Source organism: Humulus lupulus, chromosome 3, assembly GCF_963169125.1.
Source record: "Humulus lupulus chromosome 3, drHumLupu1.1, whole genome shotgun sequence".
Classification (NCBI taxonomy): domain Eukaryota; kingdom Viridiplantae; phylum Streptophyta; class Magnoliopsida; order Rosales; family Cannabaceae; genus Humulus; species Humulus lupulus.
Genome location: NC_084795.1, coordinates 267564779 through 267590584, shown reverse-complemented (window position 1 = coordinate 267590584; position 25806 = coordinate 267564779). Strand labels below are relative to the sequence as shown.

Sequence of the window (25806 nt, the reverse complement as noted above, 5' to 3'; positions counted from 1 at the left end):
CTAGCGCCGCAACACGGAAGAACAGGGCTGCGACGGTCATACGCGAACCCAGAAAACTGGGTTTTTCCCAGCATTTTTCTCGAGCCAAAATTCTTCCAAATCAATACCTAAGCACACCCAAGTCCCCAATTCGACCTATAACTTCATATAAACAGTATAACAACTTATGAACACCAGAAACACACCCAAACACTCCTCCAAACTCAGAATCACAAAGTGGTTTCAAACTTTACAAAACTTAAACCACAATCCAGAAAACTTAAACCACACCAGCTAATAACTTAAAAAATGCATAGAACCCTTACCTTGAATAGAAATTGTCCTTGAGCCTCTTTCAAATCAACTCCAAGCCCAAATCCTTTGATTCCCAAGCTGAATTTCACTCCAATAATCCACAAGACAAAACACAACTCAGCTCTCAAACCATAATATTTCTTGGCTGAATTCCACAAAATAACCACTTAAAATCCTTACCTCAAATATGTAGAACACCCTCTAGCTTCTTTGGTTTGATTCCCCACTTGATCCCACAAAATCAGAGGTCTTTCTTCTTTTTGGTTACTGGTTTTCTCTAGAGCTCCCAAAAATAACCCATATATAAGCCAAAATGAGAGAAACGTATCAAACCTTTCTTCAGCCAAAGCCTATCTACTACTAAAGCCATATGACACAATTGCCCTTCCCTCTAACTTAGACTCTAACTAATCCTCAAGGGCAGGCCTAGACTTTTCCTTAACCTCTTGCAAGAATGCCACATTCCCACTTATAACAACTATCCTCAAGAGTTACCTATAGTCACCCAAGTTACCAAAGTGCCACTAACCACCGATTATTCCCACCAGTGACTACCTTGCTCAACCGCTCCCCAGGATTGTCTCGGGTCGAATGCTGCAAACATAAATATATCTACATAATAATATGGTCTCAACAGTTATCGCAAATAATCACATTTATGCCCTAACGGGCCAAAATTACAATTATGCCTTTATAGACTAGACAGGACCCGCATACTTATCTAATACTCATAAATATGCATTCCACATATCCATATAATCATATAGTCATGCATATCATATAATCATGTATTTTCACCGTTAATTCACATAACTTCCAATTATGCCCTCCCGACACATTAATCAAGGCCTTCAAGCCTTATTAGTAATTTTGGGTCGTTACAAAGATATTGTGATATTTAATGTAAAAAGAAAAAAAAATTGGGTATAAAAATATAACATTCGGTAAACATTGGGTACATTTGTCACACAAAAATTGAGTATATTTATTGCCACACATATTTGTACTGTATTTTGTAGGAAAAAAAAGAAAAAGAATTTGCTAACAAATGGGGTTCAAGAATTTAATTGTGAAAATAAAATTTTGGGGACTAAATCCTTATAACCATAATAGTATAGGGACCAAATGCGCGATTACATTAACCCTTTTAAATTTCTCCGAAGTTAAGTTTATGTATACGCTTCGGGACTGTGGGTTGTCTCATAAACTTTTCTTCAGTTCATGCTTCTCTGAGTTTCCGTTTCACAATGACAACACCGGCGCCTAATTTGGGCTCAGCACCACCACCGCCATGGGCAGTGCCGCCTCGTGCAGGTTTCACCATGGCTCCTCCTGGACCTCCTGGTATGCACGCCGCACCTTCTCCCTCAGATTCTTCGTCTACAGTCATGAGACCTAGTGGTATGCCACCGGGCCCTGTTCCCCCCAATTCACATTTTCACCCCCAATTAGGTCCCTCCTCCTACCAGTCTCTGCCTCCTATGGCGGCTCCTCCTCCTCAGGGACTGTGGTTGCAGCCTCCTCAGATGGGAGGTGCTCCTAGGTTACCACTGAGTATGCCGTATCATGGCGGCCCCTTCCCCATGATGGTGCCACAACATGGTTTGCCCTCTCCTGTTCCAGTACCTGATTCTCAGCCTCCTGGTGTTTCTCTGTTGGCTTCTGCTTCTTCTCTTCAGGTTTCGCCTTCTTTGGGGATCAGGACTGACTTACCTTCTTCAGGTTTGAGTTGGTTGTGCTTTCGTTTTGAGTTTTTGACGAATAACCAGTTTTTACTTTGTCTTCTTTTTTAACAAGATTTTTATTTAATGCATTTGTAGGGGACAGCGCTCATGTTCGTGATGGTGGCACCCAAGGTACAGAACACTCGGATCCTTGGACTGCCCACAAGACTGAAACTGGAGTTGTTTACTACTATAATGCTCTGACTGGAGTTTCAACTTATGATAAACCACCTGATTTTAAAGGAGAGGTATTTATGATTCTACTTATTTTCTTTTAGAAGTTCTTAAAATCTTTGTTCAATTTCTTGACTTTAGTGATAGTTCAAAGCACCCAGCAATCGATATATTCATATGTTAAATATGCATACTAGGTAGAACAAGTAAGTAAAATAGGATTGTTCCAAACTTGACCGAATACCATACGAGGAAAGCTAGTAATATTGTAAAGAACTATCTAAGACTCTTGATTTATTTTCTTACCATTTACTTGCTTGCTTGATATTTTTTCAGTCTGATGTAGCTGTTGCATACTTGCAATTCTTTTCCTTTTTAAAAGCATATTTATAGCTTGAAACGATGGTAACCTTCTGTGTAATGATCTTTGCATGAGTGAGCAACTTAGCGAACAAATTTTTGGGGAATCAGTTAGGAGAAACATGTATGGTGATTATGATCATGCATTAGTTCAGAGCTGATTAGGTGTATTGCTTACTGCATTAGTTCTCATTGTTTCTTTGTCAGTGGACTATCCTTACTTTTGGTTCATATTGGAAAGTGATTGAAAGTATCCTATATCTCTTGTTTTGATTTCTAAATCACTAATTAAACATAATATAACTTGAGGTGGGGCTATAGGTAACATGGTTTAACTTGTATGTTTGGCTTTGTTTCTTATCTTGTTTCATAAATTTTATATTGAATCGTAATTCCTAGGTCACTCATTAGTAGGATGAGGGTTCAAGCTCCTGGTTTGCTCTCATGAGGTCTGGTGTTTAATTATTGAATTGGCATTTAAAGCCCAATGCTCAAGTTTCTTGCCTCCCAAAGATTTGGGTTTATTTGTAGGGCCCGATTCGGAACTCAAGTTTGCAAAAGTATGTTTTGGTGATTTCTGTGAAATTAAGAAAGAGAGAAAGAAACCCATAAGCGACCAGATTATGTCCTTGGTTTCTAAATAGTTGTGATGTTGTAATTTGATCAATCTATTGCTTATAAATTCTAATTACTTTCCTATTGTTTTGATGTTGATGCAGGATGAAAAAGTTTCTGTGCAGCCAGTTCCTGTATCTATGTAAGCTCTATTTTAATTTCTTATATATATATATTTATTTATTTTTATTTTTTATTTATATAAGAAATGTGAGTAGCATTAATGGAAGTAGAAGGAAAGTTACAGAAGATGATAAGTTAGGTGAATGATCTTAAATTACATCTAGAGATTCCAATCTCTTAGTAATTCAGAAAAAGATAATACATTAAAATCCTTAGTAAATCAGCTCAATTTTAATGTGTTGGGATATTATATTTATTGAATTTAGAACAAAATGATTCTTATAGGCTCTCAAAGTCAATATGTTCTGTTATGTTTTGTAATGATTATCATTTGGTGTTCTAGCTTGCTGGTTACTAAATGCAAAATATGGAAGGAAAAAAACAAAAAAAGAATTGCTACTATTATTATGTCACTACTGTTCATGAAGCTATTCTTGAGTACTGCAATTTTCTATCCTATCTTTCAATGTCTGTTTTTTGTGTATTTCAGGGTTAACTTGCCTGGAACCGATTGGGTATTAGTCAGCACAAGTGATGGAAAGAAATACTATTACAACAATAAAACTAAGGTGGCCCAGAGGAGTTGCTTATAATTTTTATTAATTATTATTGTGTTCCTTTTTCTTTTCGGTATATTTTTTTTTGAAAAAGAGACAGAGGTCAATGGAAGTTGACCTCCTCCCAATAAAATTGAGAGCCCTCACTTATGGCGGAGGAAAACCGTGGTTACAAATAGGAACAAATAAAAGGAAAAAACCCACAAACAAACCCACCCCAAAATGTTTAAGTCCAAAAATTTCTCCAATCCCTAGAAAGATCAGAGAATGCGACTCCATTAAAACATTTGTTTCTATACACCCAAGTAGACACCCAAAATTGGATCTTTTCCCAAATATTATCTGCTGAGTTGGAGATATCTTCGAAGATTCTGTTATTTCTCTCTAGCCATAGAGCCCAAAAAGTTGCCAACACAGTAGTTTTCCAAAGACAGGAAACCCTTTTTCCACCCCCTAACCTCGATAGGAACATTTGTGAACAGTTAGAGGGCATACACCAGAGAATACCAAACTCATCGAAGACTTTCCCCCACACCTCTCTAGAAAGAGGACACTCCAAAAATAAATGGCTGGTGGATTCCCCTGCCTGCTTACAACAAGGGCACCACCCAGGAGAACAATAGTAGGGTCTTCTTCGTTGCAAATTGTCGTGGACATTTAATTTGTCGTTGAAAACCAACCACCCAAACACTTTGACTTTAGAGGGAGAAACACTTTTCCACAAAGGTTTTGCCCACTCCAGAACGGGACCCAACTGAGCATAACTAAGCCTCCAAAAGGCCGATTTGCAGGAGAACACTTCATTAACGTCTGGTAACCAAGCCCTTCGATCCTCCAAAATGCCTGGCAAAGCACCCCCTCTAACAATAGTAATAACTGAGTAAGACTGGTAATCTCCCTATCGTACAAATTCCTTCTGAAGCGCAAATCCCAACCCTGAGTTTCCAAGCCCGAAACTCCACCAAAAACGAACACATCCTTAACCAAACAGTTCCTGGAAGTAGAAATCAAAAATAGATCTGGGAATTGGTTCATAAGCGGAACCCTACTGATCCATAAATCTTCCCAGAAACGAATACGATCCCCTTTCCCCACCCTGAAACTCACCATCTGAAGGTACTCCTCGTAAAGAGAAGAAATATTCTTCCACGGACCCCGAGCAGACAGCCTCCCTCCTGTACTAGTGTCCCAGAACCCTCCATTCCCCCCGTACCTACTCAGCACCACTCTATGCCACAAAGTATTCTTCTCCAAAGGAAAGCTCCACAACCACTTCATGAGCAGGGCCTTATTTCTAGCCTCCAGATTGCCAATACCAAGGCCACCATGGTCCCTAGATTTACACACTTCTTTCCAAGAGACCAAATGATCCGACTTAGCGTGATCTGCACCTTCCTAAAGAAAGTCCCGCATCAACTTTTCCAAAACTTCAACCACCCCTTTAGGAATACGGAACAACGACAAATAGTACACTGGAATAGAAGAAAGAATCGATTGAATGAGTGTCAATCTACCTCCCCTAGAAAGGAAGGCACACTTCCACCCATCCAAACGCTTTGCACAGCTAGAAACTACCGGCTCCCAAAAGTCTTTGTTGCGAGGTGAAGCCCCCAAAGGTAGACCCAAATACTTCATAGGCCACTGACCCACCTCACACCCAATCTCCCTTGCCCGAAGTTCCACTAAATGCTCCTCCAAATTATTCCCCAACAATTGGCATTTATTCAAATTAATAGAAAGTCCAGAAACCACACTGTAGGCTTTAAGAATTTCCAACAAAGTTGACAAAGACTCATTATCTTCCACAAAAAAAATCGTATCGTCCGCGAACTGAAGATGACTGACTTCCACGAGATCTTTTCCTACCTTAAAACCTCGTAATGCCGAAACGCTCTTGGCCTTATCCACCATCCTACTCAAAACATCAGCAACCAAGGTGAACAGGAAAGGTGAAAGGGAATCCCCTTGGCGAAGACCTCTAGAACCCTTAAATTTCCCTCTCGGTCTCCCATTTAAGAACACAGAAAAGGAAGCGGAAGACAAACACCCCCGCATCCACGTCCTCCAAACCACATTGAAACCTTTCTTTTTCAGAACGAAACCCAGGAAATCCCAATCAACACAATCATACGCTTTAGTAAAATCAATTTTGAAAACCCACCCCTTCTTGCCTTTACTACGATACTCCTCCACTGCTTCGTTAGCCACCAGCACTGTATCCAAAATCTGTCTACCCTCTACAAAAGCTCCTTGAGTCTCAGCTATTGTATCAGAAATAACTCCTCTGAGACGACCAGCCAGCACCTTTGAAATAATTTTGTAGAGGCTTGTCACCAAACTGGTTGGCTTGAAATCTCGCACCCGACAACTATCCAGCTTCTTCGGAATAAGACAAATGTATGTTTCATTGGTCTTCCTATGAATCACCTCATCCTTGAAAAAACCATCGAACACTGATTGGAGATCATTCTTAACCGTATCCCAATTATCCTGATAGAAAGCCATAGAGAAACCATCCGGACCCGGGGCCTTAGACCCATCACAGTCGAAAACTGAGCGACGTATTTCGTCCTCCGAGAAAGGCCGCTCAAGGAGAGAGGACAGAAAAGAGGGAATAGACGCCCAAGAAATACCTTCCACACCACTCCATCTCCTACCGACCGAACAATACAACTCGGAATAAAAATCTACAATTGCCTTTTCAATGTCCCTATCTTTGTCAAGGACTGCCCCATCCTCGAGTTCAATTCTGGAAATGAAATTCCTAGCTTTACGAGCGCTCAGGATACTATGGAAAAGCTTAGAATTAGAATCTCCTAGTTTAGCCCATTTACATTTCGACTTAAACCAAACTCCTCTCTCCTCTTCAAAGACAACTTGTTGCCATTCTTTCTTAATCTTCCTACGTTCCAAAAGAAGTTGTTCATTCCACTGACCACCTTCCTCTAATCTATCCAACTCGAACATTCTTTTTTCCAAGGACTGTTTGAGCAAAGATCTTGCCCTAAAAACTTCCTTGCTCCACCCCTTAACTTTATCTTTAACTTTATCTTTAACTGAGGACAGTTTTTCCATGAAACCATAACCCGGCCACCCCAACAACGGAGACGAATTCCACCACTTCTGACAAAGAGCCTTGAAATCTTTATGCTCAAGCCAGGAATTATCAAATCTGAACGGGCTGGGTCCCCACGAAGGAGGGTTAGAATCCAACACAATAGGACAATGATCAGAGACAATACGAACCAACACTTCCTGGCGAATGAAAGGATAAGACTTTGTCCATGTAGGCGAAAATAAAAATCTGTTGAGCCTACTACAAACAGGCCTCTGTCTGAAATTAGTCCAAGTGAACCGACCATTATGGAGCTTAGGATCCACCAAATTCATCTCTCTAATTAGCGCATCAAAATTCTTCATACTTCTCGTAATGGTTATGCTGTTGAGTTTCTCATCTCCCCTCCTAACCACATTGAAATCTCCCCCCAAACACCAGTGTGTAACACAAATGACACTCAAACCTGCTAACTCATCCCAAAAACTATCACGATTACCATAAACCACTGGCCCATAAACACCGGAAAACCACCAAGGGGTCTTACCCTCAGCTTCAATGCGAATGGAGACGGTGAAGTCCCCTACTAAAGAATCCGAAACAGAAACACTACGAGTATCCCAAGCCACTGAAGTCCCCCCTGATCTTCCAATTGCCGGCTGAAAGATCCAAGCTTTAAATCTGGATCTCCAAATACTTCCTATGAACCTCCTCTCTATAATACCCTTTTTCACCTCTTGAAGCACAATCATATCTGGATTGACTTTGCAAATGGTTTCTTTAATTGCCCGCCGCTTCTCTTTATTGTCACTACCCCTAACATTCCATGATAAAATCTTCATGGGACTTTTCGACACCCAAAGTTACTCTTCTTGACAAAATTAACATTGAACTCAAGTTTCTTTAGTTCTCGTGCACTCTTTTTAGGCATAGATGATAGGCTCCCGATCCCTTCCTCCCCTTCATTACTAGAAATAAGTGAAATTCCAAACGATTCCATCACAGAAGCCAACCTTGAGAAGTTATGAGGGCTATCTGCCTGAACCACTGAATTTTCTTCTGAACCCACGATAGCTTCCTCAAGACGAGGAACCTGTTAAGCCTCACAACCTTCCTCTACAACATCGCCACACCACAACCTTCTAGCATGAACTATGATATCTTCGAAATCCTCCTTGTCTGCGTCAGAGTCCAAATCTAAATCCTCCTCCTCGGAACTACATCTCTCCGAAAGGCCATCCTCCACTGGAACAGGGATTTCATCTTCTTCCAACACTTGTTCTGTAGCCATTGTAGTTTCGAACTGTTCTTCTAAAAGAGAAGTACTTTCAGGAAAAAAATCTTTTGGCCTACGACGATACACGTTCAGATTTTTAGTTAATATCTCACTACTTGTCTCTTCCTCTGTTGACTGAAGCAGAGAAGCCTCCCCACGGCTAGATACTTTTCGTGAATGGTTCGACCAAAGAACTATTTTTCCCTTGCCGAAAGCCTCACAAACCTTTGGGTTTCTAATCCTACAAGAAGCTTTGGACCATCTGTCTTTAATAACCTTCATGGGCCGGCAGCCTAAATTAAAATCCATAAAGATTGGATTGAAGAGAGCCCCAACTTGGGAAAATTCAATTATAAAAGAAGCAGCCCTATTTTCAAATGTGAAGGCCCAGCCCAAACCACCAAAAGAAAGGCCTGCTTGAAAATCCACCACAGTCCACTTATTTTTTATAACACTACACGTGGCCTCCTTTTTCTTATCAATACAAGATAAGTCTGAAAAAAGTCTATTGAAAATAGACTTTAATGGGGAGCAAGATTTATGGGAAACGATCCCTAAATATCCGCGATCATTAACCTTGGAAACCGGAGGCACGTTACTGATTCCAAAAGACTGGAAACCGCCAGGTTTGATCGCCGGCGACCTTTCTGCAACACCAGTGGCCAAAACGACTTCAACTGAACACTTCTCCTTTTGTTTCTCCCTTGTCGGCTCCAGAAACTTTGCCTCAGCCCTCCGAACCTGGCCTGCTTTCCTAACCCATATTTTCCGGCCACCACTTCTTGAAGAAACAGCAGATTTTCCCAGCTTTCCAATCTTGAACAATCTTAAGGAGATGAAGATACCCTCATAAGGAAGAGAGATAAGTTCAGGGATGAAACCTTCTGGTTAACCCACTACCTTCAAACGAACGAAGGACGCATCTGTCAACTCTAGAGTGCTCTTTTCCACCTCCATCAAACCCCCGCATAAATCCCCAATCACCTTAAAGACATGTATATTCCATAAATTCAGAGGTAATCCATCCACGCCAATCCATTATTGTGAGCATAAAAACTTCTTCTCGAGAAGTTGAGATTTCCATGTCCAAGAAGAGATAGAAATTGAGCACCTATTCGAGAAAAGAATCTCTCCCTTAGAGATTAAAACCTTTTGCAAATCTTCAGAGGGACACCACAGAATGGCTCTGTCATCAGCCAAGAAAGACAATTCCAGTTGTTTTCCAAACTGCTTTTGAAAATTACTGAGAACCAAATCCCATGCAACCGCACTTCCAGATTGAATCAGCATCACCGCAAATCCTTTCCTCATCGACAAAGCCTGAAAAGTATGATCCTTTAGAGTGTCCTTACGGTCAACAACACCCTTCGCTGACACCATATCCGCCCAGGACAGCTTAGAGATCCTAGGATCTGGAAAAACTTTCCTTCTTGACTCCTTTTCCTGTCTTCCAACCACCCCAATAAGGCACTTTTCCGTCTCCTTCCAACTTGACTCCCAACCTTCATCAGGAATAATGATGCTTCTGACCATGCCATTCCTAAGCGTGGACACCTTGAGGAAAACACCTCTACTGTTCTTGAAACACTCAACAAAAACGGTCATTAAAGTGTTTCTAAAAGAGCTCTTGAACCCCACCCTATCAACAATCTTCAGAGAAACTATCCGCCGGATCTCACTGATCAACCACCTTGCTCCATCCAAAGACACCAAAATCTCGTAGCCCGACAATCTCGTTCTTTCACACAATCGAACAGCCCCCCCCGTTAGCCGAAAGTGAAAACACGAAAACTTTATGTGCTGTCCTGAAACTCCAATAGCGATTCTTGGAAATCTCAGGAACATGATCAACCTCACTCTCAAAACGAAAAGGAAAAAAAGAATTCTTAACCCTATGACCAGAAGGGTCATGGGGAGCACTCCTGGCTCTCCTAACACTTATCGTTATTAAAAAAAAAAAAAAAAAAAAAATTCTTTTCGGTATATTATTCTCCTTTTCAGTTTTTTTGGTTCATTATTTATTCATTCACGTTCTTTAAGGAACAATAAGGTCTGTTTAAGAGAACTTCAAAGTACAAATAACAAGTCAGATTTGGTATCCTCATAAACAAACTGAAGAAAAGAAGCAAAAGAAGCCATAAAGTGATAAGAAAACAAAAGTTACGCTAAAAAATACTCTATTTCCAACTGAAAGAAAGCATAATGAGAGGAGCATTTTGGCAATTATAGCACTTTAGTTAAGTGGAATGGGATGTATGAGTAATTATGATTCAGATTATCTACTTAACTAGGATTATTTTAGGTTTATTATTAGTTGGTGATAAAGTTTATTCTATTTGGGTCATAGCATTAGTTTCTATTAGGGTAATAATTGTGTACATGTGTCTTATTTTGTTAAAGGCACCGTCTCTTTTATCTTCTTTTAATCTACTTGTACTCCATTTAATCATCTGCTTTCTTTGATGCCATTACTAAAACAAGATCAATTGACAAAAAATTTGCATATTGCAACCTACTATTCTTTCTGTCATGAGGAATTAGAGTTTCACGACTTTGTCAGTGTAAGTCTGATAATAATATGAGACATTTATATTAGGAGAAGGATTTTGGAAACCTTACCAATAGTTGATGCTATCCTTGGTTACATAAAAAATGGTGTTGGGTTTGTCAAAATTTTCTTCTTGCTGAACTTATGACAATGTAGGCGTTTTTACTTATGTCGTAGTATCACTATAGAGATAACTTGCTGGTAAGCCTCAGTATAAAATTATTTTGATGTTTTTCCCTCAATCAGGTAAGTAGCTGGCAGATTCCAAACGAGGTAACAGAATTAAGGAAGAAGCAGGATGTTGAAATTCCAAAAGAAATTTCCTTGTCAGTGCCAAATACTAGTGTATTGACAGAAAAAGAATCTACGCCAGTAATTTTGAATGCTCCTGCCATTAACACAGGTGGTCGTGATGCAATGGCTCTTAGACCCTCAAATGTCCAAGGATCATCATCTGCACTAGACTTGGTTAAAAAGAAGCTGCAAGAATTTGGAGCTCCTGTTACTTCTTCACCAGGTCCTGTACAGTCTGGAATGGCAGTATCAGAACCAAATGGCTCTAAGGCAGTTGAGGCTACAGCCAAAGGCCAGTTGAGTGATAACAGCAAAGATAAACTTAAAGATGCTAATGGAGGTGGAAATGTGACAGACTCTTCTTCTGATTCAGAGGATGCAAACAGTGGGCCTACAAAGGAGGAGTGCATTCTTCAATTTAAGGTAAGCATGCAGTTGTTTTATGATTTACATGCTTCTTTTAGATGTTTTTACCACATTGCACTGTAAGAAAACTACGAAAGAAATGTGATTTTAGGATTATATTTTGGTTTCCTGTTCTGTTCTTGTCTAGCTTCAGCCAAGATTAATGCCTGATTCATAGCAGTGACAGCGTCAAGTTTATAAATAGTTTGCATAAGTTTTGTTTCCTGTATAGGGGACACCCTTTACACCAGTGATATCATAATAGTTGTTGTTTCTTAGCAGAAATCTTTTGCACCAGTTAATGAAACTAATTTAGTTGTCTAGAAATTTATTCAACTATTGATTCTTGGAGATCTGATATGTTAAATATTGTGTTTAGTTCTTTCTGCTGTAAAATTTTTTTTTTCCTTGCTCTGGATGAAATTTTATTGTTATAGAAACTGAGTTCATTGTCGGCTCTGGAAAAATATTCTCTTAATGATTCTCTAACTGATAAAAGGGTTTGGATGTGTGATTTTTGTGGTACGTTGCCTTGTTATTTTATTTCCATGTCTTGACAAATTTAGACAATGTTCTAATTCTGAGCCTTTTATTTTCTTTTGGAAATCATCTCGCCCCAGAATAAAAAGTTTGCTTGGCTGTTTTATTTGAAAAAGATTAATACTTTGAGACTAGATACAAAGGAAAACCCCACCTTACTCTGTGTCCTTCGTGTTGTGTGATGTGCAAGGAGAGTGAAACAATGGATCATCTATTTTTGCACTGCAAGGTGGTAGAAACTCTTTGGTGCAATGTGTTAAATGAAGCAGAAGCGAAGTAGGGTTTTCCTGGTAGATGTGATACTTTAATAATAGAGAAGAAAACTACTAGTTTATGTGGAATTATGTGGTGACAGTTTCTGTGTGGGTTATTTTGGCTGGAAAGAAATAGTTTGATCTTCTTTGAAGGAAAAGAATTAGATGTGTTTTTTCTATGGGAAGCAGTTAAAATTTTAGCTTGTGTAGCAAAGAAATATAAGGATTTCCCCTTGTCCTAATATATTTTGGATGGAAAAATTACCTTTTCTATGTAGGCTTTTTTTTGTTTGTTTTTGTTTTAAGCTATGGTGATTTTAGTATGATTTTATTTAGGAGGATATCTTTTCCACCTTACTGGTATGCCTTTTTCAATCATTTTTATTTTTTGGTTTCTTATCCGAAAAGGGAAAAAAAAAGGTTGGAGATGCGCTGGATGATAACACTCATGTTTGATGACTATATACAGGAGATGCTTAAGGAACGAGGAGTGGCACCATTCTCAAAATGGGAGAAGGAACTTCCGAAGATTGTTTTTGATCCACGATTTAAGGTTTGTTGAACTAAAATATTAAAAAGTACTTTCCAAGAAGGGTAGCTCAAATAGTCAAACATGTGGTTGAGTTCCTCTTTGGGCACTTACATAGCAATTGCTATTGTTTCTTGGTCTCCAAATATTGTAAGGATAGGCGGGAGTCTATTAATAAGAAAACAGTATCAGAAAATACTAGAAGGCAGTACTAGTGGGTTTAGCAACGCATGTGCCCACAGAATAGCTCTAAATTTTATGAATTGCATTGTCTGGGAATTAAGAGGGACTAAAATAACCTGAAGTTCTTAATGTCGGACTACTTTTTCTATTAAGATTTCAACTTTGATGTTTGGCAGTCTAGTTTGTGGTTAATTATTAGTGCCACCAAGTGATTTTTTTTTCATCCTTTATTTTCTTCCCTGATGGCGTTTCTAAATTTTATTTTCAAATTGCCATCTCATAAAATGAGGGAGACTGATTTTAGGTCCCATTGTAGGCTATTCCAAGCTATTCCACTAGGAGATCCTTGTTTGAGCACTTTGTCAAAACACGTGTGGAGGAGGAACGCAAGGAAAAAAGAGCTGCTCAGAAGGCTGCAATAGAGGCTTTTAAGCAGTTACTGGATGAAGCTTCGGAGGTTTGATTGATAGTCCTGATTTAGAGCTTCTTCTGTACTGTCTATGCTTCTTGTATTAATCGAATCATGGTGTATACAGATGGGTTACTGATTAGCTTTTGTAATTTTCAGGATATTGACCATAAAACTGATTATCAAATTTTCAGAAAGAAATGGGGTGATGACCAACGATTTTTAGCCTTGGACCGCAAGGATCGGGAGCACTTATTGAATGAAAGGTATTACCTTATAAGAACATACTGGTTGAGACTCAGAGAGCTATTTATATATGTTGTTTACACAGCTTTGTCAGTTAGTCATATTCTTACATTACACCTTTGGCTTGTTTTGGTCATATTCACTTAAATAATTGATGCTTTTTTAATGCTCCTCTTTAACTTCTTTACCACACTATCAGTTGCTATGTAGTGGTTGTGTTGAAGTTTCTGTGTCAGTTTTAAGGATCTTAGCTCTTGTTTATTGAAAAGCCAAATCCTTCTTGCTTGCTTTCACTCATTGACATGATTCAGTCATTTCTTTTTTAACCTTACTTTTTATTTAATTTTTTTTCTCAAGATTTGTTTTTTCATGTTTCGTTTTTTTAGTTATTTAATTTAATAATTTTATAAATAATTGTTTGAAGGCTAGACTAGAGGCATGGATAGTCGGGATATTATACATTTGAACTGATATGTTAGATTCCTACTAGTTAGATACATATAAGATTGAATTAGCCATCTTTAACTACAGCCAAAAGTCTTGACCAAGAGAAAAGTCAACTGTTGCTTGGTCCAATAGCTAAAGTGTTTTGATTATAAACTTCGTGACTTTTCTATATCCTTTTGGATCCCTTAATACATGTAAAATCATTGAAATTGAGAAATATTATTGTGAAAAGAGGACAAACAAAAATGAAACAGAAATAATTGAATGGAAGTTAAATAATTTGCTCAATCTAATTTGTTACAAGTTCATTATCTTTGATTTTGATGTCTTCAAAATTTGGAATGCAATTTTAATCTGTATGTACCACTACAACGTGGTCAGAAATTTGAAAGGTCCATTTTGGTTTGATTGTTGAATGTGATTTTCAACTAAATTAACCAGTGTAACTACCTCTCAATACTTTATAGATGTGGACTTTCATGTTTGCATAGTATTGGATTTAATAGTGGTTTCTAATCAAGTCTGGGCCACATCCTTTCAAAGGTTCGTGTAATAGATTTGTATGGCTATGTTTTATTATCTTCATTTCTTAACATGCTCTTATTCCTATTTATATTGAACTGTTTCCTAGACAGAGAGAGTGATTTCTATTGATAACCTTGAAAGCATCATGAATCAGCAAGTACTAGGCTAGTGACCGGATACTTGGATTCACTTTGGTGTGTCCTTTAGCCCTGCATTCTTTTTGGATCTGCATGGTAAAATGCTATTTATATCTCTGGGTTGCCCCTTGTATCATAATGATTTTATATTATGCTTTATTTGTATTGTAGGGTCATTCCTTTGAGGAAGGCTTCTGAAGAAAAAGCCCAAGCAATTCGTGCTGCTACTGCAAGTAGTTTTAAATCTTTGCTTCAAGAGAAAGGAGATATAACTGTTAATTCACGCTGGTCAAGGGTAGGTGTTTCCTGTATTGGTTCTTGTTGTTTACTGAGAGGTTAACAACACCTATATATTTTATGCCTTTTAAGGGTGATACTAGTCATGTTTTTGTTCTTTTTAAATATTAATTGGCTTCTTCTGGATTAATAAATTACAAATTAGTATCACAGAATTGTTTTAATGTCCTCAAAATTAGATCGGAATGAGAGGCTGGCGCTCCAACTATTGTTATTTTTTGCCTATTTCTGTTAAGTTTATATTTGTGTAATGGGTCCTTAATTTGGATATAAAAAGTATCGTCTGGAAAATCTTATTTAGTCACAGAAGAGTTGCATTTTTTAACACAATTTTAATGAAGAAATCGGACTGCTTGATAATAGACAACTTTTACTGCTATATAGTAATTAGTATAGGTATATAGGTTCACTATATATTTATATATTTATATAGTGTATAGGTTATTAAAAAGTGAGATGCACTTGGCCTAAACTCTTAGGTGTTGTTAAAAGTTGCATATATATATATATATTAAGAATTAATTGAATACAATAATCTATCACCATCTAATTCTGTACTTTCTAAGAATTTTGTTTATATATGCTGGAATATCTTGTTTGTTGGTTGATTATTAATATTATTGGGTTTAAATTCATTTATAGAAAAACCACTTGAGTCTAGCTCAATTTGTTGGGTGTGTGTTGTAAGAGGTTTGGGTTCAAACCTCGCTGGACTAATTTAGCAAATGGGTAATTTACCAATTGTTTCTTTTAAAAAAATAATTTATATTGTAAAAATATTATGAGAGAATAATTCTTGCATATTGATTTTGAGAAGAATAGCGTACATTTATAGGTTGTACAGAATAAAAGACAAAAATACAAAATAAACTAAATCCTTTAAAAAAGGAAACTATTCATGTATATAAAGATCCTACAGCTGTAATCAAATCATAATGATTTGAGTTTTATTCTGATTTGATTTCCTTAATAAATCTGTCTTCATTCCTCCTCAAGCTTGACTATAGATGTTGATGAGTCTAAGCTTGTCTAATAGGAAATCAACCACTTGCTCTGTCAATCCCTTTGTAAGTATGTCAACTGTTGATTAGTAGACACATACTTGATACAGACAATCCATCCATCGATCTTCTCTTTAATGAAGTGATGATCCACTTCTACATGCTTTGTTCTGTCATGGTGAACGAGATTATGAGCTATACTGATGGGGGATTTATCACAATAGAGTTGAATGGGATGTTCACACTTTATCTTCAACTCTTCAAGTAGTCTTTTTATTCAAATGATTTCACACACTATGGGCCATAGCCCTCTACTGTGCTTCTGCATTGCTCCTTGCAACAACAGACTGTTTTTTACTTCGCCATGTTACCAAGTTACCCCATAGGATAGTACAATAACCAGATGTGGATTTTCTGTCGTCAATTGCTTTGGCCCAATTAGCGTCAGTGAAAATTTTGACTTTTCGATCACTCGTTTTTTTGAAATATAGCCCTTTTCCTGGTGTTTGCTTTAAGTAGCTCAAAATTCTATAGACAACATTCAGATGTCCTTGACAAAGGCTATGCATATACCGACTTACGAGACTAACATCGAAGGCAATGTTTGGTCGAGTGTGTGAGAGATAAGCTTGACAAGGACTATGCATAGATAAGCTTGACAACCATATGTAGGTATCTTCTTTTGTCAACCGGATCTCCTTCGAGCATTTTTGTTTTGTTCCCAAGTTCAATAGGAGTTTTACTGAGCTTGCTTCCTAGTATTCATGTTTCTTTCAAGAGGTCAAGAGTGTATTTCCTTTGAGACACGGAAATACCCTTTTTGCTCCTTGCAAATTCCATACCCAAAAAATACTTTAATGCACCAAGGTCCTTAACTTCAAATTCCTTTGCCATCATTTTCTTGATAAGATTCATTTCTCCAATATCATCACCAGTAACAATAATATCATCAACATAAACAATTAAGATAGTTACTTTCCCTTTCTCTGAGTGCTTAACAAACAAAGTATGATTAGTTTGTCCTTGAATTTACCAAATATTCTTGACCACTTTTGAAAAACGATCAAACCAAGCTCAAGGGGATTGCTTTAAGCCATATAGTAACTTGTTGAGTTTGCAGACAATCTTCTTATTGAGGGTTTCTTCAAAACCTGGGGGTTGACTCATGTAGACTTCTTTTTCTAGATCACCATTTAGAAACACATTTTTTACATCAAGCTGATGTAATTCCCATTCTAAGTTTACTGTTAGTGAGAGGACTCTGATGGTGTTGAGCTTGGCAACTAGAGCGAAGGTTTCAGTGTAGTCAATTTTATAAGTCTGTGTAAATCCTTTGGCCACCAAACATGCTTTGTATAGCTGGATAGAACCATCGACTTTATACTTGATAGTAAACACCCATTTGCACCCTACAATGTTTTTATCGGGTGGCAATTCCACTAGGCTCCAAGTGTTATCTTGTTTTAGTGCTTTCATCCCTTCAAGTACAATTGCTTTCCATTCGGGAACACCAAGAGCTTCTTCAATATTCTTGGGAATAAAAACACTTGATAAACTGGAGGTGAAAGCTTTGAATGAAGATGATAGATTAGAATAAGAAATAAACTTGGAGATAGGATGTTGGGTACAAGACCTAGTCCCTTATCTCAACGTGATAGGGACATCTAGATTAGAATTAGGATTTGAATGATAATTACCTGACACATCTGAAGATGGAGGTTCTATCATCGCATCTGGCTCTTGACTGTGATGAGGATTCATGACTTGGTTATTTCTTTGAGAGACATTTCTTCTAGTGTAGACACGTAGCTCTAGCTGTTGTTGATTCAACTGAGGAAGACTTGTCCTTGTTTCCATGATTGGATCAGGTTGACTATTTGGAGTGAGAGTAGATGGAGCTAGAGTAGAACTAGGAACGATTGAACCATTAGGAAGAGGAGTTGGAGTAGAAACAAGGACAACTGAAACATTCGGACGAGAAGAAGATGGAGTTAGACTAGGAAGATCTAGCGGTAATCCTAACTGTAGGGTGTCCCACGACCACTGAACTTCTTGCTCTGGATGAGTCAGCTCCCCTTGAAGCGAGGGGGGAGGAAAATATGGAGTATCTTAAAAAAAAACGGACATCGCATGAGACATTTTTTTAGTGAGAGGACAGTAACACCGATAACCTTTTTCTTTAGAAGAATAGCCAATAAAAATGATCTCAATAGCCCTAGGGTCAAGTTTACTCAATCATGGGCATGGATATGGACAAAAGCTACACAACCAAAGGTCTTTACACGAAGAGTATTGGTGGAAATATGGGGATAAGAAAGATTAAGTACCGAATATGATGTTTGAAACTAAAGGGGTCGGCTAGGTAGACGATTGATAAGATATGTGGTTGTTAAGATAGCATCTCCCCATAGATACTTTGGAACATTCATGGTATACATAAGAGCACGTGCTGCTTCCAACAAATGATGATTTTTCCGTTCTGCAACACCATTCTGTTGAGGGGTATCTACACGAACTTTGATGAATAATCCCATTTTGTAAAAGGTATGGACCTAGAGTGGAATTAAAATATTCTGTTTCATTATCCGCACGTAGTAAACAAATTTTAGTCTGAAATTGTGTTTGAATCTTACAGTGAAAATTCTCAAAGACTTGAAATGCCTCAAATTTGTGTTGAACGAGATATACCCAAGTGATACGTGTGTGATCATCAATGAAAGTTATGAACCAGCGTTTCCCATGAGAAGTAGTAACTTTGGAGGGTCCCCATATGTCATTATGGATTAGGGAGAATGGAGTAGTGGGAGTATAGGATTTTGGAGGAAAAGAGGTCTATGTGTACTTAGCAAGTTACAAATATCATATCGAAAAGAAACAGAACTTTGATTAGTGAACAAGGATGGAAACAAACATTGTAAGTAAGGAAAACTTGGGTGACCAAGTCTATAATGCCACAACATTATTTTGCTAGAATTAGAAACGGAAGCAAAACTAGATATATGAGATTGGTGTCTTATAGAATATTGAGTCTTGAAAGAAATAAAGTCCATCATTAATCCTAGCACTGCCAATCGCCCTCCCCGGTGATAGTTCCTGAAATTGACAAGAATTGGTCACAAACTTAGCAACACAGTGATTATCAAAAGTCAGTTTGCTAACATAAATCAAATTACACGTCAATGACGGAACATGAAGAACTCATTTAAGGAGAAGATTAGTAGATAATCTAATGGTGCCTGTGCTTGCAATAGAAGATAAATTACCATTGGCAATACGAACATTAGATTTATTAGAATACGGAGTGTAAAAAATCAAATAAGTGATGAAAACCTGTCATATGGTCGGAAGCACCCGAATCAATTATCCATGGTACTTGAGAGCCTATCGAAGAGATTAGGGCAGAATAGAGATTAGCAGAATGTGCAATAGAACATGAACCTAGATTGTTCCCAAAGGGTGCAGGTGATTGATTAAGAAGGTTGTACGAGGACAAAGACAGTCGTTGGGGCAGCGAATAGGTTGGCATGATTGTTGGTTGCGGATGATGGGAGTCGCCAATGGAAACTGAGTATTGCTTAGCACGGTGAGCTCTGGTGAGTCTTTCTGGCAGCGGCGACAACAAAGACGAGAAGATATCCTGAGCATTAGGCAGAGGGACTGCGATTGCATCTGAGGTTTGAAGAGAGCCAAGGGGCTTACTGGACTTAGAGGAGTCTGCGTTGCTAGTGGCCATTGCCGGAGAAGAAGAACAAGGCAGCGTATGAAAAAGAAAAAAAAGAGAATCTTATGGCTATGATACCATGCAAAAATATTATGAGAATAATTCTTGTATATTTATTTTGAGAAGAATAGTGTACATTTATAGGCTGTACAGAATAAAAGACAAATACAAAATAAACTAAATCCTAAAAAAAGGAAAGTATGCATGTATTTAAAGATCCTACAGCTGTAATCAAATCATATTGATTTGATTTTTAGTCTGATTTGATTTCCTTAATAAATCTGTCTACATATATAAAACATATTTATTTTTCATTTATATAGCTTTCACTTGTGGGGTTTCTGTAGGTGAAAGATAGTCTGAGGGATGATCCAAGATACAAATCTGTTAAGCATGAAGATAGAGAAGCTTTATTTAACGAGTATATATCTGATTTGAGAGCTGTAGAAGAGGAATCAGAAAGAGAGGCCAAAGCCAAAAGAGAGGAGCAGGTATGAATAGTTTACTATAAATTTTGAGAATCTTTTGTCCTCTCTCTCTCTCTCTTTTATTTCACATTATCAGCAAATTTTGTTATGTGTACCTCTTTGGTGTATGATTTTTCCATCCTTTGTTGCTCCTTGATTTTCCATTAGAGGTGGGTGATTCTATTCAAGTTCTTTAATATGGTACTTCCTTGTTGTCAAGTTTCCATTTGGGATAGGATTAAGTATTAGATTGGGCCTCAGCCCCTTAAAAAAAGACCAGCTTTCCATTCAGTAGGTTGTGTGGGGCTGTTTTGTTTTGTTTGGATTTCTTTAAAGAAGATCTGTCAAACTTTTTTTCTGGGGAAGCCTTTTTTGTTTGTCTTGTTGCTGTCTAGGGAGTTCTTTTGGTTTGGTGATTTTTCATCTTATGAATCTTGTCATCTGTTGTTCTTTGGTTCTTTTTCCGTTATATTGATTCTAATGGATTGGAATGCTCCATTAGTGTTTTCCTTTTTTATTTTGTTTACTTTTGGCTGCACAAGACAGCTTTTTTTTTTTTTTCTCATTTCCTTCGACTTTTATTAAATAAAAATGCGAATCCAACTTCAGGCAGTGTTACGATACAGAGGTAATTAGTACAGGAATGAAGATTTTTATGAGGGTACCTTCTTGTAATTATGATGTAAACGTAATAGTACATGCATACTGGACATATCTCTCTGTGACTATTGCTGAAAAGGAACCAAGATTGATCTCTACCTGAAAATACATTAATCGTGGTTGTATGGTTTTTGATACTTAATTGGGATGTATCATATATGTTTGCTATTGTAAAAGGTTTGGATACATGAAATTTATTCGTCTTTCAATAAAAGGAAACTGTGTAAATTTATCAGGATAAACTAAGGGAAAGGGAGCGGGAATTGCGTAAGAGGAAAGAGAGAGAGGAACAAGAAATGGAGAGGGTACGGATAAAAGTTCGAAGAAAGGAAGCAATTGTGTCATATCAAGCTTTGCTTGTGGAGACAATAAAAGACCCCCAGGTATTGTTTATAACCCATTTGTTTCAGTTCCAGGTGTTACCATGATGACAACTGTAAATGACTAGGAACCATTTTACTAACAAACTGCAGTAGTGTTTTAGTAGCCTGCTTATTTTTTCTATCCTAAAGGATCTGTTGATAGAGAAGAACAAAAGAACCTGTTGGTGCAGTTTCTTGGATTCATCCTCATTTTAGAATCTTAAATCCCTCCTGGAAAGCATGGAGTTCACGAAAGGGTTTTGGTTCAGGTCTACATAATTGTATTTAGTGTGTCCAGGCTATAATTTTATTGGCTTTACAGATCAAACTCTTCAATATTTTTTTTTGTGTCTTGTTTGCTAACAATTATTAGTATTTATTCTCAGGAACAGAAATACATATTTGTAATTCTTTGCTGGTTTAGGAATTAGCAACACACTTCTCAATTATCTACTGGTTTTGTAGAATCTTCACAAGAGTTGGACTTTGTTTTTCCCAAGCATTTTATTCTCTTGCTGTTCTTATGTACTCAGGCATCTTGGACAGAATCTAAGCTGAAATTGGATAAGGATCCACAAGGTCGCGCAGCCAACCCTGAACTTGATTCATCCGAGACTGAAAAACTTTTCCGTGAACACATAAAGATGTTGAATGAGGTAAATCTTTATATTTTAATCTATTCAGAATTAAATTTACCATTTAAAATCTACTTTAACTGAATTAATTCCACAGCCCTCTTTGGTGGAAAATTTATGTCTCTCGCTGTGGTAGTGTCTGTCAGATCAGACTTTAGTTGGTCCCATTATAAAGCATATGACATTTTGTCCTCTATTTTTAATAGAAAACAGCATTTTATTGGTAGGATTCAGCTGGAGGACAAGTATAGATGAAAAAGAAACACTTTGATTGTTTTGTGAGCAAAAGTGAAACTTTTGATCATTATTATGGAATAAAAGATGAGCAGGGTTTTCTTTTTGTCACCCTTTTTCTATCTGATGAGTGAAAGAAAATTTAATGGTTTGAAACCATAAAGCCAAGTAGAATGTCTCAAGGTTAATGTTTATAAGATAAGCTTGTGGAAGGAATTCCTCATGTGTTGTATTTTATGTTTTTCAGCGATGTGCGCGAGAGTTTAAAGCTCTGTTGGCAGAAGTGTTGACTGCAGATGCCGCTGCCCAAGAGACAGATGACGGGAAAACAGTTCTTAATTCATGGTCAACAGCTAAACGTCTTCTGAAGTCTGATCCCAGGTATAACAAGATGCCAAGGAAAGACAGAGAATCATTATGGCGACGATATGCTGATGACATGCTGCGGAAGCAAAAGTCAGAAAAAATGGAACTTGATCCTAAGGATGACAAGAAAGTAGATCATAGAAGTAGAAGCTCTGTTGATTATGGGAGGTTGACATCGGGTTTGCGAGGACCGCATGGTCGAAGGTAGATGTTTTGATTTAGAAACCAACTGGCGTTTGATTTTTCTTAGTTTTAATCTTGATAATTTTGACATTGTAAAGGGGATAACAAAAGCAGAGTTGACTTCTGTATGATATTCAACTGAATTTACGTTCGTTAATTACAAGGTAAAACGTGGTCAAGTTTTTCTTCTCTGATAGCTGTACATTGTATCAGAACAAGATAAAATCAATTCCAAATTTTTCTCTTGCAATTGGTAATATCAAAGCTTGTACTTGTTTTTCTGGGTTGTTTTGCATTGAACTCTAGAAGATCTGTTGATTATTAGTTTACAAATTGAAATTTGAATCCAACAGTAATCAGGATTTCTTTATTTTGATAGAGCTTTCTGCCCTATGACTGTTTGAAATCTTAAAAACCAAAGTAAAATCTTATCAATTATAATGTGTTGAATGGACTTCTTTCGATAAAAAAAGACAAAAAGAAGGAAATTTGAGTATTTATGCTACAAGATAATGCCAATAATTCAACTACTCCTCTCATTTGTCCTTCTCTCGTTCTCTCTCTCTTGTCGAAACTAGCACCCCGACCCATATTACCATCATCAATAACACTACCTCCCTTCACCATAGAAGAACACATTTGCCATTAACGCCATGAGTTATTTTAAAAATAATTGTTTTTAACAATTCCAAATGTAAATTCAGCAAAAGTTTTAGCTAAAACACTAATTAGTATATTTCAAACATTTTTGGGCATAATATTTTTTTGTTTTTTCACATTTGTTTTCTTCTTCAGATTTTAAATTTTGAAATATGTAAAATTTTGAAAATCTTGATGGACTCAATACCGCCTTGATGTAGTTTGATACAATTCATCGAAGAGGCATAATTTTTCACTTGATTGTCTTTTTGAGTTTTATTTTAGTAATTTTTTTAATCTACACATTTGAGACGTGTGAATACACGTCTGTGATGTATAGATCTTGAAAAAAAAAACCAAAATTGTAAAAACAAAATATCCCAAACAAATAACGATGTTAAAAGTTTTATCTCTCCATTAAACTGTATCAAATTATTGATTATTTCATGATATAAATGAGTAATTATAACTCAAATTAAGCATATAGGCATGAAAAATACAATGCCAATTAAAATCTAGAACTAATTTTGACTTGGATGTCTGTTTGAGGTGTTTTTTTATTTTTAAAATATGGTATTATTTTGATATCTACACAATTCACATGTGCATCTACATATCTCAAATGTGTAGATCTCGAAAAAAATATCAAAATAAAAAAATCACCTTAAACAGACAACTGAGTGAAAAATTATTTCTTCAACGAATTGCATTGAGTAGGCATCGAGATCCATCGAGAACCATCAATTTTTTTTTGTTGTTCAAAAATCAAGTTTTTGATGACACCATCAAGCATGCATCAAGACTCATTGAAATCCATCGATATTTTGCACAAAAATCAAGTTTTTTGATGAACCATTGAGCTAGCATTGATGTCCATCGATGGAGAAAGAGGGAAGGACAAAAAGAAGTGTAGTTTGGATAGTTTTGTAATAATTAGCATTATTTTCCAACTTTTCAATTAAGGGGTATATTATTGTGTAGGAGTACACTTGAAGCATGGAAACTCAAATTTTCCCCCAAAATTGGTTTTTTTTTTCATATATTTACGGTAAAAATAGGAATCATTTCGAGAAAAGTTGATAACTACCTATTTTTTAAGAGTATTTAACTAAAACTAGATACTAAATATATTTAGTTAAACTTTACCCATTATTATTATGAGACTTTCAAAATTACCCTTAAGTGTTGTATTATGGGTTATATTATAATTAAATTAGAAATGTATTCTAATTATAGTGTGTCATATATATGTGTGACAACTATATTTATAGGATTGTATTAAATCTATGAAAAATTATTCTTTAAAATGTAAACATCAAGACTTAAAATCTAAACCACAACTCTTTAAAATTTAAATAACAAAGTTTAAAATGTAAACAACAATCCTTTAAAATATAAATCTCAAGACATAAAATCTAAACCACAACCCTTTAAAAGTTCAACCTCAAGGCTTAAAATCAAAACCAAAACTCTTTAAAATGTAAACCACAAAGCTTAATTTAAACCAAGACTCTTTCAAATTTAAACCATAAGACTTAAAATTTAAACCATAACTCTTTGAAATTAAATCACAAGGCTTATGATTTAATCCATGACTTCTTAAAATTTAAACTATAAGACTTAAAAGTTAACCATTAGGCTTAAAATCTAAATCACGACCATATAAAATATAAATCATGATCTTTTAAAAGCTAAACCATGATTCTTTAAAATTTAAACCATGATTCTTTAAAATTTAAATCACGTCTCTTTAAAATTTAAACAACAAGACTTAAAATTTAAACCACGAGACTTAAAAGTTATACTACTAGGCTTAAAATATAAATCACGACCATAGAAAATATAATTTATGATCTTTTAAAATCTAAACCACGAATTTTTAAAATTTAAACAATTAGTCTTTAAAATTTAAACAATTAATCTTTAAAATTTAAACTATAAGGCTTAAAATTTAAACCACGATTCTTTAAAATTTAAACCACAAAACTTAAAATTTAATCCATGACTTTTTAAAATTTAAACCATAATGCTTAAAAGTTAAACCACTGGGCTTAAAATCTAAACCATGACTATATAAAATATAAATAATCTTTTAAAATCTAAATCACGATTCTTTAAAATTTAAACCACTAGTCTTTAAAATTTAAACCACAAGACTTAAAATTTAAACCACGACTCTCTAAAATTTAAACCACAAACCCTTAAAATATAAACTATGACTCTTTAAAATTTAAACCATAATGCTTAAAAATTATATTACTAGGCTTAAAATATAAATTACGACAATATAAAATATCAACTATGTTCATTTAAAATCTAAACCACGACTTCTTAAAATTGAAACCACTAGTCTTAAAAATTCAAGCTACAAGGTTTAAAATTTAAACTACGATTCTTTAAAATTCAAACAACAACTTATAATATAAACCACAAAGGCTTAAAAGTTAAACCACTAGGGTTAAAATCTAAACCACAATCATAAAAAATATAAAATATGATCATTTAAAATCTTAACTCCGATTCTTTAAAATTTAAACAACTACTCT

At 36.2% G+C, this 25806-nt stretch overlaps 1 protein-coding gene across 1 annotated transcript; it reads left to right on the top strand.

Moving 5' to 3' along the window:
• Nucleotides 1-1474: 1474 nt before the first annotated feature.
• Nucleotides 1475-22896, top strand: LOC133824101 (pre-mRNA-processing protein 40C). The gene is made up of 13 exons (XM_062256967.1): nucleotides 1475-2016; nucleotides 2115-2266; nucleotides 3272-3309; nucleotides 3781-3859; nucleotides 10973-11443; nucleotides 12689-12772; nucleotides 13248-13388; nucleotides 13500-13606; nucleotides 14867-14990; nucleotides 20062-20205; nucleotides 21078-21224; nucleotides 21737-21859; nucleotides 22320-22896. The coding sequence occupies exons 1-13, from the start codon at nucleotides 1542-1544 to the stop codon at nucleotides 22644-22646; spliced, it is 2412 nt and encodes an 803-aa protein (XP_062112951.1). The 5' UTR covers nucleotides 1475-1541; the 3' UTR covers nucleotides 22647-22896.
• The last annotated feature ends 2910 nt before the right edge of the window (nucleotides 22897-25806 follow it).

What these genes read in the sequence shown, in the direction of transcription:
- LOC133824101 (XM_062256967.1), top strand. Translation starts at nt 1,542, where the DNA reads ATGACAACACCGGCGCCTAATTTGGGCTCAGCACCACCACCGCCATGG. An exon ending in AAGCCAAAAGAGAGGAGCAG is followed by an intron (nt 20,206 to 21,077) that starts GTATGAATAGTT and finishes TAAATTTATCAG; the next exon opens with GATAAACTAAGGGAAAGGGA. An exon ending in ACATAAAGATGTTGAATGAG is followed by an intron (nt 21,860 to 22,319) that starts GTAAATCTTTAT and finishes TATGTTTTTCAG; the next exon opens with CGATGTGCGCGAGAGTTTAA.